Source organism: Oppia nitens, unplaced genomic scaffold (genome assembly GCF_028296485.1).
Source record: "Oppia nitens isolate AA-2021 unplaced genomic scaffold, nextdenovo-longstitch-racon4-pilon3 scaffold2_pilon_pilon_pilon, whole genome shotgun sequence".
Classification (NCBI taxonomy): domain Eukaryota; kingdom Metazoa; phylum Arthropoda; class Arachnida; order Sarcoptiformes; family Oppiidae; genus Oppia; species Oppia nitens.
This window is the reverse complement of record NW_026533210.1, coordinates 8,866,489-8,884,138: the sequence shown is the minus strand read 5'-3', so window position 1 is coordinate 8,884,138 and position 17,650 is coordinate 8,866,489. Positions and strand designations below refer to the sequence as shown.

The 17,650-nt window shown below is 27.6% G+C and overlaps 4 protein-coding genes across 5 annotated transcripts; 3 read left to right on the top strand and 1 right to left on the bottom strand.

Annotated features, from left to right (window-relative positions):
* Positions 1-3,954: 3,954 nt before the first annotated feature.
* On the top strand, positions 3,955-9,681 carry LOC128956218 (ATP-dependent translocase ABCB1-like). 2 transcript variants are annotated; one of them, XM_054301907.1, is made up of 13 exons: positions 3,955-4,100; positions 4,230-4,305; positions 4,813-5,390; positions 5,485-5,521; positions 5,724-5,858; positions 5,944-7,554; positions 7,630-7,791; positions 7,871-8,074; positions 8,151-8,392; positions 8,484-8,533; positions 8,603-8,907; positions 8,974-9,360; positions 9,423-9,681. In XM_054301907.1, the coding sequence occupies exons 1-13, from the start codon at positions 4,030-4,032 to the stop codon at positions 9,588-9,590; spliced, it is 4,026 nt and encodes a 1,341-aa protein (XP_054157882.1). In that variant the 5' UTR covers positions 3,955-4,029; the 3' UTR covers positions 9,591-9,681. The 2 variants fall into 2 exon arrangements, with proteins under 2 accessions (XP_054157882.1, XP_054157883.1); XM_054301908.1 differs by lacking the exon at positions 3,955-4,100 and adding an exon at positions 4,123-4,160.
* Positions 9,682-9,910: 229 nt separating this feature from the next.
* Positions 9,911-11,248, bottom strand: LOC128955316 (endoribonuclease LACTB2-like). The gene is made up of 4 exons (XM_054300977.1): positions 10,995-11,248; positions 10,710-10,897; positions 10,165-10,607; positions 9,911-10,065 (listed from the first exon to the last, which is right to left on the bottom strand). Exons 1-4 carry the CDS (start codon positions 11,093-11,095, stop codon positions 9,937-9,939), a joined length of 861 nt encoding a protein of 286 aa, XP_054156952.1. The 5' UTR covers positions 11,096-11,248; the 3' UTR covers positions 9,911-9,936.
* A 227-nt stretch (positions 11,249-11,475) lies between these two features.
* LOC128956048 (tetratricopeptide repeat protein 19, mitochondrial-like) lies at positions 11,476-12,774 on the top strand. Its single transcript, XM_054301728.1, has 2 exons — positions 11,476-11,798; positions 11,883-12,774. Exons 1-2 carry the CDS (start codon positions 11,518-11,520, stop codon positions 12,772-12,774), a joined length of 1,173 nt encoding a protein of 390 aa, XP_054157703.1. The 5' UTR covers positions 11,476-11,517.
* Positions 12,775-13,927: 1,153 nt separating this feature from the next.
* LOC128956326 (solute carrier organic anion transporter family member 74D-like) lies at positions 13,928-17,043 on the top strand. The gene is made up of 11 exons (XM_054302039.1): positions 13,928-14,591; positions 14,678-14,764; positions 14,830-14,864; positions 14,944-15,214; positions 15,287-15,451; positions 15,531-15,726; positions 15,823-15,973; positions 16,045-16,208; positions 16,283-16,347; positions 16,459-16,530; positions 16,762-17,043. The coding sequence occupies exons 1-11, from the start codon at positions 13,928-13,930 to the stop codon at positions 17,031-17,033; spliced, it is 2,142 nt and encodes a 713-aa protein (XP_054158014.1). The 3' UTR covers positions 17,034-17,043.
* The last annotated feature ends 607 nt before the right edge of the window (positions 17,044-17,650 follow it).

The following is a 17,650-nucleotide window of genomic DNA, read 5'->3' as shown; positions in this document are numbered from 1 at the left end:
TACTTAAATATATATTTATATATTTAATAATTCAATATTTAAATGCATCAATTTTAATGTTATGTCAATTTTAATTGCTAAGTTAGCAATACTAACACTAATTGCTTATAATATACATTAATATAAATTTATTATAAAAATATATAAAAATTACATAATTTCAATAGTAAACAGAAATGAGATTAATATATATTATTGTATTATTACTTTATAATTATTATTTGTTGTCATCACTAAATAATGAATTAATTATTAATATAATATGTTAAATGTTTTCTAAAAATATATATTGTTTATATTGTAATAATTTTATTATAATGTTATTTTTTTAAATTGTTTATTTATTAATAAAGTATACAATAATTTAATATTTATTCATATAATTTATCAAGTTCTATTTTTAAATATATTAAAGTTAAATATTTTTATACTACATTAAATTACAGTATTTAAAATTATTTTTAAATATAAATTTACAATACATACTTGTATGTATGCATATGTATTATTATTATAAATTAAATTTATATATTATACAAATTAAAAAGCTTTAATATATATATGTATAATGCACGTGCATCTAATTAATTGCTGTAATAAATATTATTTTTTTTAAAAGTCATATACTAAATTAAAAAAATTTATTTCCATACCTAAAATGTTTTAATTTCATGAACACTCATTTGCATCATTAGCTATAAACATAAATAATTTTTTTTTTAAATATTCTAATAATATATAAGCTTTATATACAGTATATAAACTTTATATTATAAAGCTTATATATTATAGTTATAAGAATTATATATTAATATAACTATTATGTATTACATTAGATTTTGTAAAATATTTATTAATAGTTTGATTAATAAATTCTGTGTTTATATTTATATGTGTTTCTACCTGTAGTCTAGAATCTGGTAGTCAAGTAAACAATTGTTTTTCTATTATACAGTATATACAGTATATATTATATTTATACGTATTGATAAATATTTAATACTTTCATTTTGTTATTATTAGTTAATAATTTATAATCAATTGTACGATAACTGTGTGATAACTAAAAAAATACCATTACTAGAGAGCTATCGCCAGTCAATCAATAATATAATAATTGTTAAATAATAGTTTAATATCATTATCATTGCTAATTCAAAAAATCATAATAATTATTTTTTTTGTTAAAAAATGGTTTAATAAAATAAATAATATATTTTCTATTATTTGTTAAGTTTGTTTAATATATTTGTTGTTGTTAAATATTTAATATTACTGTTATATATATATATTATCATTATTTGTTAATAGTTTAAAATGTAAGTCATATTCATAAAACAATTATATTCCGATATAAAGGTCAGTAAAGTTTTATTTATTAAACATTAAAAATAATTTTTATATTTGTAAAAATGCATTTTAATTATAAAATTGATACAATTTTTAGGCTACTATTAAATGATTACTTAAATATGTTTGAACAATATTTTATTGACTTAACAAAGTTTAAAAATAATGATTATTTATTAACTTTTCAAATGATATTTTTAGTGTTATTTTCAATTATAAAATAAATAACAATTAATTAGTTGGGGTTTTTGTGTGTACATAATAATCATATTTTTCTATAGCTCTTCAAATTAATTTTATTAATTTTAATCATCTAATTAAATGTTAGTATAGTTATCGATTGATATATATATATATATATACAATATACTAACTGTAAATATAATAACTAATTATAATTTGGTTTTTACTAAAATTATTGTTTTTAATTATGTTTTATTAAATTTGAATATACTGTATATTAATATACAGTATAAGTTTATTGAAATAGATTATTATTGTTATTATTGATATAAAATATTATAATCATTTTTACAATAAAAAAATGTTTTTTTTTTTGTTGACGTCAACCCAATCTTATTTTATTTGTTTGACAAATTATTATTGACTATACAATACAGGTAATATGTATATATACCGTATATATATATACTGTACATAATAATATTAATAAATATGCATAAATATCAATATTTTCACTATAATTAGATAATATATCTATATATCTATAAATCGTAGAAATTATTATAAATATCTATTGAAATAATATGTTTTATTAACTTAACGATATGTTTAATATGGTTACTGATAGTAAATACGATAAAAAAACTCTTATTAAATAAACAGAATATTCTGCTATTAAGCAAAACAAAAATATTAATATATTGTATTAAAATAGTTGACATTGAAACGTTTATATAGTTTAATAATAATAACATTATACTATTGTAATAAAATTAAATAATTTTATTTATGACTACCATAAATGCTTTAAACCTTTTTTTAAGATTAAAATAATAATAAAAATACAATTTATAATTTAGTTATAGTTACAGTATAGTACATTGCGTAAAAATTTCATTATATGTAATAATATTAAATTTAATACCAATAATGATGATCACAATATAATAATAAAATTTATAATATTAATAAAATTATTACTGCAAATTTGATTATTATTATTACTATTATTACAAATAGTCAAAAGTACACATTTTTGGGAACAAATGGTTCCAGATGTCCCTAAAGTACTTATTATATCAAACAAATTAAACAAATTATAATTATTTATTATAATAAATATTGATATAATATCATCTAATATTAACTAAATGTACGTAACGTCATAAAAATAAAATAAAAGTGTTAGAGATTAGATAAATGTTAAAAACATTGTTAACTTTCTTATAATATATTAATAATATTAAGTTTTATAGATATAAATTATATATTATATAGAGTATTCATACTTGTATTTCAATATATATATATATATATACAGTATATATGATATATAATATAATGGTTTGCGCATAAAATTATTAAATACTATTAAATTATAAATAAAATGTTGATTAGTATTTATTTTTTCAACTCTTTGCACTTTTATTTAGTTTCAATTGTTTTGCACTAAAATTAAGTTATTTTGGTTCAGAATTTTATTATTATTATTATTATTATTACGACTACTAATACTATATTTTTGTTATAATACGAAACAAAAATGTTTTTTAAAAAAATTGTTACTATAATTGAATGCAATATTTATTTATTTTTGTGAACAAATTTCATTTTAAAATTAATACTGTATTTAATTATAGACCGGTATTAATATTATTATTATTTGTATAATAAGTTTTGCCCATTTATTAACACGTGTTTGTTAAATTTAAACAAATATAAAAAAAATTATGTTCAATCAAAAATATTTTATTTGTTAACACCTTGAGCACTTTTGTTATCATAATAAAATATATATATATATATAAATGTGCGCTAATTGTTGTGATTGCAAAATATTTACTAGTATTAATTTATATATTGTATGATATATATATAAATATATTTTCATATATAGATATATGTATATATATTTTTGATAATTTAAGGAGGTGATATCATATAATAAATTAATTAACACCTATAAAAAACACCATACGATTACTAGTAATAATAATAATAATAATAATATAATTTTATATAAAAAGCGATTTTATTTTTTTTAACACTTTGTATTTTGTCTGTAGTATTAAATGATAAGATTTTTTTGTGTTGTGTTTAACAAATAAAATGTTGAATATTTGAGACAAAACTATAAACTTTTTGTTTTGTTTGATTGTGATTTATATACATTTTTAACTTTACTATAACACTAATATTGATTACCACTAATACCCCCCAATACATAATAACATTACATTATATCAAATCAAGTGATACTACTGTACTGTAGTATTAAAAAAAATACATGTATTAGTAATTTCAATCATTTATTTCGTAAATCAATCGATTGATTGTTTTTTTTACTATTACTACTCGAGTTTCATAATAACTTTAATAATAAATAACTAACAAATATCTCAACAATTTAAAAAAAAAAGTTTTTTTTAAAACATCACATTTGATATCTTTTTTTTCTTATAAAAAAATTATTTGTTTGACAAAAAACAAGTGGTGATGACCAACAAAACTGATCGTACGATCAATAATAATGGTGTCAATAATAACACCGATAAAGACAAGACATCGTAAGTAAAGTATTACTGTATTATACAGTATATTGTCTTACAGTTGCTTACAGTTTTCAAGTGAGACATTAGTTAATTGTAAACTAATTAATTATTTATTTATTTATTGAAAAAATAACATTAATTTAGTAAAAAAGATGACAAAAGTGAGGACAAGGATGACAAGGAAGAGCCACAGCGACAACCGGTCGGTTTCTTTTCAATGGTCAGTATTTTATATAATAATTAATTTTTTTAATTAAATATTTTTCATAATTGTAATGATACATTAAAAAAAGTTATGTTTATCTGATTAATTAATTAATTAATTCAAGCATAATGGGATTATTATAGTTAATTAAATAATTTTTATATTTTAAAATTTTAAATAATAAATATTTTTGTATGTGTGTGTAGATATTGAATTATTTTTTCACATTTTTTATGATACAATTTACAATACATATTGCATGTACCACTGATATTATATTTTATCAAATTGTACTGTATATTAGCTAACAATTCATTGTATTGTATAATACAATAGTATTGCTTAATGTATATAATAAAAGATTAAATAGCATTACATTAGTTGATTAATTTGATAAATTAAAAAAAAAAATATTGCTATTATTGAAATAACAACATATTATTAGATTTTGATAATAATAATAATAAAATTGACAATTATTTTTAAAAAATAATAATTTTAATTGTTATCTCAAAAATATAGTTTGCCTACTCATCTGGTTTTGATAAACTACTTATACTAATCGGAACACTAGTATCCATAGCTATAGGAGCCGGACTGCCGGCACTGATGGTGTTTATGGGCGAACTGACCAACACTTTTGTTGTCTACGAATACTATAAGGGTATATCACTATTGGATCAGTTCATCAATACAACCTATTATGAGGAATATTTGGAACCGTTTGCCAAAAGCGGTGACTTTGCGACATATTTGCATAACTTGTTTACAGATTTTCCACAATTGCAACTAAATGTTATGCAAACTAGACTTAAATTAGATAACAAAACGTTTGCCGAAAGAGTCGATGAAACGGCCTTTCATGGGGACAGACAATATGTGGACGAATTTCTACACCAATCATTTGAATGGAGTTACTATATGTTGGGTATTGCCGGAGCTTTTCTAGTGGCCGGCTATATAATGGTGGCCACATTCAGTGCTGCGGCCAACCATCAGATTCATAAGATTAGGATATTGTTTTTCAAAGCCGTCTTAAGACAGGACATCACTTGGTATGACACGAAAACATCGGGAGATTTTGCCACAAAAGTGACGGCGTATGTGATATCAGTTTATGATTTAAAGAAAAATCTATTGATTTCAATGATTTCAGTTAATAATTAAGTTTTTTCCGCTACTTTTTTTAAATAGTGATTTGGATAAACTTCAAGAGGGAATTGGAGATAAGGTATAGATATATATATCTATTTTATAAGTAGTTATAATTATCAATATTTTAATTAATTAATTACCGGTAATTACTTTGAAGTTTGGTTAGACATTGTGTTACTAAGACATAAATTATTATATTTTAATTAACTAAAAAAATTGAGATAAAAGATTATTAATAACTAATATTTATTTATTATTATTATTATCTAAAATAATAGGTCGCTCTCTGTATATTCTCATTTTCAACCGTATTGTGTTCACTGGGAACTGCTTTTTATTACGGATGGGAACTAACATTAGTTATACTATCGGTTACACCAGTTTTGGTTATCTCTTTTAGTATCATTGCAAAAGTTAGTTATAATAATTAATATATATATATATATATATATATAAATTATTAATTTCTATTATTATTATTGTTATCACAATTAACAGATTCAGGCCCGGTATTCAACAACAGAATCCGATTCCTATGGAAAGGCCGGTGCTGTCGCTGAAGAAGTTTTGGGTGCCATTCGTACAGTCTATGCATTCGATGGCCAAAAGAAAGAAATCGAAAGATATGACCGAAATCTCGAGCCGGCAAAGAAAAGCGGAATCCGACGACAATTGTTTACAGCATTAGGTCTCGCAATGATGTGGTTATGTATTTATTGTAGTTATGCGCTGGCATTTTGGTACGGCGTCCGACTGTTTATCAGATCCATCAACGATCACAATAGTCTCTACGAGCCGAGCACTATATTGATAGTATTTTTTACAGTCCTAATGGGAACGTTTAGTATCGGTCAAACCACTCCCTATTTTGAGGCATTCGCTCAGGCAAGAGGTTCGGCGGCACTTATATTTGAAGTCATGAATAGAGTACCAGAAATTGATAGCAGTTCGCAAAGTGGAGAAAAAACTAAAGATTTTAAAGGACGGGTAGAACTGCGTAACGCACAGTTTACTTATCCGGCCAGACCTGATGTACAAGTCCTAAAAGGACTAAGTCTAGTGGCAGAGCCGGGAGAAACGGTAGCTCTGGTCGGTCCCAGTGGTTGCGGTAAAAGTACTGTCATTCAATTGATTCAACGATTTTACGATGTCAGTGATGGAGAAGTTTTGATTGATAATAAAAATATTAAAGACTTGAATGTCGGTTGGATTAGGGATCAAATTGGTGTCGTTGGTCAGGAACCGGTATTGTTTGGCTGTTCAATAGCTGAAAACATCAAACTTGGTTACAGTTCAGCAACTAATGATGATATCGAGTCGGCGGCAAATGATGCCAATGCTTATGACTTTATTATGCAATTGCCGCGAAAGTTTGAGACACTGGTGGGTGAGAGGGGTTCGCAATTATCTGGCGGACAGAAACAAAGGATAGCCATTGCCAGAGCTTTAGTTAGAAAACCAAAAATTCTTTTGTTGGATGAGTCGACCAGTGCTTTGGATAATCAAAGTGAGTCCATAGTTCAGGCGGCACTGGACAGGGCTAGTGTCGGACGAACCACTTTTATTGTAGCCCATAGATTAACAACCATAAGACATGCGGATAAAATAATTGCCATAAATGGCGGCAAAGTTGAAGAAGTGGGTACTCATGAGGAGTTGATGCAAAAAGAAGGACTATATTATAATTTAGTAAAAAGTCAACAAAGAATTAGTGAAGAACCCAATGATTTGGATAATGAAACTCAAACTAACGATTCAAAAGTCGAGAGACAACTGCTTTCGCGAGCGTTTAGTATCGAAAGCGACAAAAGTGACGGATCTTTGGCTTTCAGACGAAAATCAAGTGTCAGCCGTAAGAAACGGGACTCTCAATCGCCATCATTGATACGATTGTTTCAATTGTTAAAACCGGATAAATATCTTGTAATCATCGGCGCTTTGTCCGCATTCATAATGGGTCTCTCGATACCGGGTTTTTCGATAATTTTTGGCGAAATTTTAGGCACTCTTTCCAATCCAGACATCCAGAAGATCAAAGACGACGTACTATTGTATTCCATGTTATTCGTGGTAATGGGTATTGCCTCAGGATTTGCATCATTTTTTCAGGTATTTCTATATTTGAAATTTAATTAAATAACAAGTTTTTAATAATAATAATAATAATAATAATATTGATATTAGATTTATTTGTTTGGTATTACTGGTGAACGGCTAACAATGAGACTGAGAAAAACGGTATTCACGGCTATGTTAAAGCAAGAAATCGGTTGGTATGACATGCAAGAGAATAGTACCGGTGCTCTCTGTTCCCGACTATCATCGGATGCATCCAGTGTTCAAGGGGTTAGTTATTTTTTTAAGGAAATTATAGTTGAATTAAATTAATTTTAAAAAATAATAATATCAATCAATCAATGAATAGGCCGCCGGTTCACGTTTGTCTACCCTATGCCAAGCAGTATCGACACTGGGAGCCGGTGTTGTAATAGCATTGTATTATAGCTGGAAACTGGGTCTAGTAATCATTTGTTTCATACCATTGGTTATTATATCGACTTATTTTCAAATGAAGATCATCAGCGGTCAGGTGACCAAAGACAAGAAGACACGAGAAGAAGCTTCACGGGTCAGACACAAGATTTTTTTTATTTATAGACAATAATTGTTAAAATAAATTAAAATAATATTTTTTAATCAAACAGATTGCCGTCGAAGCTATCGGTAGTGTCCGCACCGTTGCATCGTTACATCAGGAGTCGGCATTCATAGCTAATTATCAAAATTCATTGCAAAAACAGTATAATAAATCGAAAATACGGGCCCATCTCAGGGGTATTACATTTGGTTTGGCCCAAAGTATGGGCAACTTTTCCTATGCCATTGCATTGCTTTACGGTAGTAAACTGATTGTCGACAATGAACTTACTTATGGAAATCTATTCAAGTAATAATAATAATAATAATAATTACCTAATAATTAGTTAATTACATAAAGAAAAATGTAAAATATTTTATTTTTTGTTGTTTAATAATAGGGGTGTCGAAGGAGTTATTTTCGGAACGGCAATGGTTGGACAGGCAGTCGGTTAGTTTAATGATTGATTTACCGATAAAAAACAATTATTTTATAAATAATATTATCGTAAATAACTAGCGTTTGCACCGGACTATCAAAAGGGCAGAATAGCGGCCGTTTATATTTTCAAACTATTGGACAGACTTCCCAAAATTATAGTCAACTCTTTAACTGGCGATAAACCGACAAAGTTTGAAGGAAATGTCAATTTTCAGGAATTGGAATTCAAATACCCGACCCGTCCCGACCAGAAAATTTTAAAAGGATTATCTTTCGATGTATCGAAAGGACAAACGGTAGCTCTGGTCGGTTCAAGTGGTTGTGGAAAGAGTACTATAATTCAATTAATACAACGGTTTTATGATACAGATGGTGGTGAAGTGGTAAGTATTTATAATTTTTCTAACTTACCGGTAAAAGCATAAAATTTATGATATTTTTTGAATCAGAAATTAGATAATAAAAATATAGTTAATCTCAACATTCCGTGGCTTAGAAGCAAATTGGGAATCGTATCACAAGAACCGGTACTTTTTGGTTACAGTATCGCTGAAAATATTGCTTATGGAGACAATAGTCGTGTTGTGCCAATGGATGAGATCGTTAGGGCCGCAGAAAAGGCTAATATTCATAGTTTTATCAAATCATTGCCAATGGGTTACGAGACACCAGTGGGTGATAAGGGAACACAACTGAGTGGTGGACAGAAACAGAGGATAGCCATCGCCAGAGCATTGATTAGAGATCCACAGATACTATTGCTGGACGAGGCTACCAGTGCTCTGGACTCTGAAAGTGAAAAAGTGGTACAACAGGCACTTGACGAGGCCAGAGAGGTATATTAATATTATTATATTATATAATATACTGTATAATTGAATTTTCATTAATATTTTAGGGCCGAACCTGTATAGTGATCGCACACCGACTCTCAACCATTCAAAATGCCGACAAAATAGTTGTCGTCAATAAAGGAAAGGTTGTCGAAGAGGGTACTCATCAACAATTGATATCCAAAAGGGGTGCTTATTATAAACTTTATAGTTTACAAAGTGCTACACTTTAACTTTCATTTACTTAAAAACCCTATTATTATTATTTTTTAATTATCATAAAACATCATTAAATTATTGATATATAAGTACTTTCATAATAGTTCGTCCATTTTTATTGCTTACAATTTCCATACATTAATTACCTAATAATATATTATATAAAAAAATATACGGTATATAAAACCACTTATTTTATGAACAAATATTTTTAATTATATAAAAAAATTATGTAAAAAATTATGCATAATATATAAAATTTGTCTAAAAAATATTGCTTTTTGTGATCCATTTGTATATAAAAAATACCTATTTTTTTTGTATAATTATCGTCTATTTTTTCATTTAAAAAAATACTTATCATTTAATTCTGTATTTTGACAATTGATTATTAAAATCTATTTTTTCAACTCTTTGTTCTTTAACTAATTTCTCTAAATGATGGCCAACATTGACCGCAGCGGCCAAATGCAGTTTTTCCGGTACATCCTTACAGAATAATTGTTTATTTAATAATAATAATAAATAAATAAATATTACCAGTAATTAAGGTATATATTAAACAAACAAAACAAAAATCAATAATACCTTATAAACAATTTTGACGATTTCCATTGGCGTCAACTCTTTGCCCAATTCGACCATCACATTGACGATCTGATCCTCTCGTTGTTGTCGATGAGCAATGTATTCGTTAATTTTGCCGATCGGTTCGTCAATCACTGGTCCGTGACCGGGATATATTACCGACGGTTTCAGTTCCAAAATAGTCTTCAGCGACTTTATATAACTGTAAAGATCTTCGAAAACAGCGGTTCCTTCGCCGAGTATACAGTCGCCGCTGAAAATAGCATTTTCTTGTTCCAATACAAGAATCATATGATCACCAGTGTGTCCGGGAGTGGCCACCACCCGCAGTGTTGCTCCGTCGGCCTCTAGCTTTTGGCCATCGGCTAAATAATTCAACTTAAATGATGACGACTGATATTGTCGGTCGTGCTCTTCGTCGCATATCTTATAGATTTTGCAATCTTTTCGATGCAATCAACCGATCAAAGAGATACCGAAAACTAGTGGTCATTTAAATAGCAAATGCCGATTGGATTTTATTTTATCATTGTTACCGCTATTACCGTTAAGCTTAAGTGTGCTCAGAATGTCGGCAACACCGCCGATATGGTCGTGATGCCAGTGAGTGACCACTATTTGCGACAAATTGATGCCATTGTCGTCGACGATAGTCTTCAAATTGGTCACATATTCGCCAACGTCGGCATCGCCGGTATCGATAAGTACTCGGTTGGGTCCGTTGCCGACCAAACTGTTGACAACAATAAAATATTAATATATTTATATAAATCAATTGGTCCACCAATTTGGTGATTAGGGATCAATTGTATGACAACAGTAACACTGACTAAGTATTGGTTCCCTGAAGTGTCATAACTCCGGGATTACAGCCGAGGATACGGATAATACGTGACGTCAGTTGCGATACTTTCGGTATAATTGCGGTCATAATTGTTGGCAATTAATGTGATTAATTGGCAGACGATTATTGATTAAATGTCTTGAAATAAAAAAAAGATCACCAAAAAACTGATCCTTATTTTTATTGATGTTTTTATTTATTTATTTTATTTGATAATCAAATCAATCATATGATCTATACTTCAATAATAATAATAATAATAATAACACAAACATTGCATAATAATTAAAATTCATTTCATTCACAAATAGCGTTACTTTATTTTCTGATGTTATAAACTGAACCCTTTTTTTCTATATTTATGCATTGATTTCAATGTATTAATATAAACCCCAATGACTTTTACCGGTCGTAACGATATATTTTGTTAACAAAAAAAAACTATTTTATGATTTACTTTATTATAAATAAATAGCGATTTAAATGACAATAACTTTATTAAGCGTTTGATGTCTTCATTGATGTCATCGATGTTACCATTGATGTTGTCGTCGTCTTCGTCTTCGGCGACAAAGTTTTCCGGCTTAAGACTACGGCACTTGTCATACAGTTTACGGTATTTATTATTAAATGACAAACCGATTGTCGCAACAAATTTACCGATAAGATGTTGTACGACAACTTCGAGGAAGACGACGACGAGTCCAGACAAGTGGTATTCGCTAAGAAACAAATTGGTTGACAACAATCATCGCCAAGACTTTGACGACAAAAGATATGAGACTTTGTGGTAAATACTGTATATTATATAAGACACTGTTTAGTTGACGATTAGTTTTTAATGGATTGTTGTTTTTTTGTGGTGAGGGATCAGGTCTTGGAATGTCATAACTGGTCTATTGGTTTGGTTGGGACTTATGGAGGACAACGAAGAGGATCCGTTGATTAAGATTATTAAGAATGGCTTACGATGTATGCATTTAGAGGAATACGAAAAAGCAGAACTAATACTGCATTCGGGTCTTCAAATGGCTCAAGACTTGCAGCACGAATCGGCAGAGATTTATATCTACGATGTTTTGGCCAACAATTACTTTATGAAAGGCGACTACAAAAGAGCCGAACCGTTGTTTGCCGTTGTCTTCAATAGACTTCTGGCAAAAGGTATGCCACCAAATGATGAGTCTTTAGTAGAGATATCCATCAAATTGTCGCACATTTACAGCAATTTAAGCGATTTTGACAAATCACAGATGGGTTTTGATTTTAGTCTAAGTGAACAATACCAGAGAGTCAAGAGTTTTGTGGCCAAAAGTGTCGACGAATTGGTCAGTGAAGAGATCAATTCATTGGCACTGTTGGGTATGTGTTACGACTATTATGCCAAACATTTGTCATCGATTGGCAACTTTGACAGTGCCATCGATACGTATAAGAAATCGTTGGATATCTGTATCAAAGTTAATGGTCGAACACATCCCCAGACACTGGTTTTGTTGAACGATATGTCGGCAACTTATGTCCATAAAAAAGACTTTGCAAACGCTGTGATATGTTTGAAGAGAGCTATTGAGGGCGCCATCGAAACAGATGACGAAAATTTAGCCAAATATTATCTGAATATTGGATCCGTTTATTTACTTCAGCTTAACAAAGAATTGGCTCTTAAGTGGTGCCAGAGATCGCTATCAACGACACTCACCTCTAAAAACAAACCCATTGAAGACAAGGCTCGCAAATGTTTGACTGAAGCCACCGGTCTTTAAACTGTTTGATAATTTAATTTATTGTTATTTTTAGTGATAGACTATATTAATGATAATTTATTAATTTTGTAGAAACTATTATAATGTTATTTATTTAGAAAATAAGTATTTTAGTATTTTATTTAATATTACCGTAAATTATTTTATAATAAGTTATATAAACAAATGTAATGTTAATTGTTATTATATTGTAGTTTAATTTCATAAGCAATTTATCTTTTAAAAATATTTGTAACATTATGTCAATATTAATATATGATTTATTTGACAATTTTTTTTGTGAGAAAAATATGATATAAATTAAATAAATTATAAATCAAAATCAAAAGTCAATATTTTACTGTATAATCAAATTTATCAATTTATAAGCAAATATTTTATTTATTTTTTTAGATACTATATAATAATTTAATTTATATATTTGTTTTAGATTTAAATATTTATATTACTAATACATTGCACTGTATTTCTATACTATAGTATAAATTAATTACAATTATTTTTTAAAAATAACATTAACATTGATAATAGTCTATTATTACCCTATTATTAAACTCTAAATTTCCTTTAAGTATTTTATTTCTATAATAATTTATTTATAATTATTATTAAATAATTACTACCGTATATACAGTATATCAACAAACCAATCAACAAAAAAATACAACTAAATTAATTTATTACTATTAATAGTGATAAACAACATGAATATCAGATTACCAAAAAAATGATAATAATATTTAATAATTTTAAATGCATAGAGTGTTTGAACTTCACTATCATTATATTATAGATAATTTTATTTTAATAAAATGATTTGACAGTAGTTTTTATTTTATTAGTTGATGTCTTTTATTGATTGGTATGCAAAGTCCGTTAATACTGTATATTAAATTAATAGTTAGTGAAAAAAATTAAATAATATATTTATCGACAATAAATATATACAAATTTTGTAGTATAACATACGTTTAAGTTTTTTTTTCTTAAATATAAAAGTTTTTATTCAATTAAAAAAACTAACTTTGATTTATAGAAACAAACCGTATATATAGTAAATAGTTTTATTTAGTATAATCTAGAAAAATAATTATATATATATATTATATAATTTGTTTTCTAATTAAAAAATTAATTTATGTGTTCCTAAATAATGGGTGATAATAATAAAGGGAAAAGTTATGTGCAATCGTCATCAGCAGCAGTAGATGATGATGACAATGATTATTATGACACCACATGCGGTATCGGCAATTGGCGGCCACAATGGCTGCAACAGTTTGCGACACCCAAATCGTTTGTCATTAACTTTTCGATTGTAGCCATACTTCAAGGGGCCTACTTTACATACCTGATCGGATCCATATCGACACTGGAAAAACGTTTTGCTTTCGATAGCAAGATATCCGGTTTCATAATGATTGCCGACAATATTAGCCAAATGTTTATCAGTCCTATTATCGGCTATCTGGGTGCCAAATATAACCGATCTCGTTTGATAGCCTCCGGCGAACTAATAGTTGCCATGGCCTGTATGCTTACAACACTACCCTATTTTATCTATGGTCCCGGACTACATCTACTGTCCAATACTAATGTTATGTCAAATACTACACAACACGAAGTTTGTTCGGCAGATAATTCCGAGCCCGAGTGTACAGCTGATGGTGGCGGCGGTCATAATACAGATTTACCGGCAGTTATCATACTATGGTTATCAAGTTTTGCCAATGGTTTGGGTTATACAGCTTTCTATACGATTGGTTTGCCCTATATTGATGATAATGTTCAAAAGAAAAATTCACCATTATATATAAGTTAGTAATAATTAAAAAATAATTAATATTTATAAAAAAAATAAATATACAGTATATAAATATTATATATGTATAAAATTTTTTAGGTACAACTGCAACACTTAGACTATGTGGACCGGCTCTGGGCTTTTTACTAAGTTCTATATCCCTGGCCTCATATGAGGATCCATTTTGTGAGTCCATATTATTACCTACTTTTATAATAATTATTTTTTATTTTATATAATATTATAAACAGATGATCCTCATATAAAACGCAATGATCCTCGATGGGTATGTATTGAATTTTTAAATATATATATATATATATATGATTTTGAATTTAAAAAATAACAATATCTAATTTTTGTAGGTAGGTGCTTGGTGGTTGGGTTTTCTAGTACTGGGAATTGCAATATCAATTTTTTCGCTACCAATGTTTATATTTCCAAAACGATTTAAAAATAGTAAATCAATAAAATTGCCAAAAATTAGTGAAGCTATTGATACTAATCCGGCGGCTGATCTCAATCCTACCGATGGATTTGTTGAGATCAGAGTCAATGATGACTTAGAGGATGGTAATGATAACCAAACAGTTGATAATCAGCTAACAAAAGTCACCAATGATAGCAAAATGACAAGTATTTTTTTAGTGTTAAACTTTTTTTAATATTTTAATTTAATTTATTTTTTAATTTTTTTGTTGAATACAGTTATAAGCGGAGCATTGAAACGGCTGTTCATAAATCCGGTCTTAATATTTCACGCTTTGGCCGGAATTTTCCGGATATTCGGTTATTTCGGGTTTTTTATGTTCAAACCCAAGTATATGGAACTTCAATACAGACAGTCAGCTTCGGGGGCCAGTTTTTTTACCGGTATTTTTTTTGTTATTGTTGAAATAATAACTACAATTTTTTTTTGTTTAAAATTATTATTTCCTAATCTAATCGATAGGCTCTACAAGTGTCCTAACAATGGCCGTCGGAATAATGGGCGGCGGAATAATTCTCAGACAATTTAAACCCAAAGCCCGATCACTTGTGCTGTTTATGTTTGTCGTCGAACTGATAGCCAGTTGTCTGATGTTTTCGGGTATATTTTTAGGCTGTCCTCCGCCTAACTTTCCACACACAACTATGATCGGCAACCGGTATTTAAAGATAAAAACAAATTATTTTTAATAAACAAAATTATATTAATATACATATTATAAATCTTTTTTAAACCTTTAAAACTAATGGTTTAGTATGAGTCTTGATTCACCCGATTTGTGTAACTCTGGCTGCGGGTGCTCTAATCGTGTCTATCAACCCATTTGTTCATCCGATGGTCTCAATACCTACTTTTCTCCGTGTTATGCCGGATGCAAATCAGTAGACATCACTACTGATCCAATTGTATGATTGCAATGTTGATTGCAATTTTAAAAATCAATATATAATACTTATTTCTTCTACTTTTTTTACAGACATTTGGTGATTGCAATTGTGTCCAAAATTCACTGACAAACACAGCAACAACCGGCTATTGTCCCAGAGATTGTAATCTGTTTCCCGTATTTATAATACTATTAAGTTTAGGCAGTTTAATATCTTCGACGGCCCGCACGGGTAATACATTGATTACACTCAGGTATTACAACAACAACAAAACAAATAAAAATAACTGTATTTTTTAAATATCTGTAATTTTTTTTGTTAATTAAGATGTGTTGACCCACAGGACAAAAGTTTTGCAATGGGAATAATCGGTAGTTTTTTCGCAGTTTTCGGTAATTTTATTGATTTATTTTTTTTCATTTTCATTTCATATAAAGGCATATTTAAAAAAAAAATGTTTAATAATAATTATAATAATTATTTGTTTGTTTACAATTTCAAAGCCTACATTCCTTTCCCATTGATATTTGGATCCATAACTGATTCCACATGTCTTGTATGGGAAGAATCTTGTGGTAAGTTTTAAATATAAATTAATTTTTTAAGAAAAAAATAGTATTCAAGTATTTCTATTTTATTTATTGTATGCATTAATGGCATAATGTATGAAAATTTATAAAAAATATATGAAAAAATACTATATATTTCATAGAAATTTTATTATTATTAATTAAAGTGCTAAAATGTCAAATCAATTAAAAATATGCTTAAAATTATATATATATTTTATACAACAATTTTTTTAGGTAAAACTGGTAACTGTTGGCTCTATGATATCGACAAGTTTAGAGTATACTTACATTCAGCCGCTTTTGGATTCATGTTATTGGGATCACTGTTTGATATCGGAATCATTGTATACTCCGATAGATTGAAGAATCTATTGGATGATGAAGAAGAAGATGAAGATAATGATAACAACAGTGGTAAAGATGTGGCCATCAATAATGAGATACAGTTGGTAGAGAAAACAGGTAGAGATGATCAACAAAATGGCAATAATATAGATATTGATTGAATCAAAGTATCAAATTTTATGCCATATTTATGTTTTTCAATATAAAAATTATTTATTTTTTTCAAAAAATAGATTTTTAAATAATATTCATTATCATATTTTTATTTTAGTATAATGACATATTAATTTAATTAATACAAATATCATTATTGTTATTACTAAAATTACAAAAATAAAAATTAATATAAAAATCATAAAAAATACTGGTTGTGCGCAATTAAATTATTTTTTTTATCATATATCCATATGCAATTATAATTATATATATATAATTATATAATTATAATTAAAATGATTATGATAGATAATTTTGAAAAAAATAAATATTAATTAATGAAAATTTTGATTTTACGAAACACTCCATAATTGTTGATCCAATTAGTTGGGAGGTTAGGGTGGGGGGAGAATGGAGGCTAATGACGTCCAACAATGGGACAGTTTTTACAAAATCTACAAATACAATGACTATTTGGACATCGATGATCATCTATATAAATATATTTATATATATATTTGTTGAATATATTATAAATATATAATACATTAATTAAAATACAGTATAAGATGCATATACAGGATATATATTAAATATATTAAATACTACAAAATAATTATTA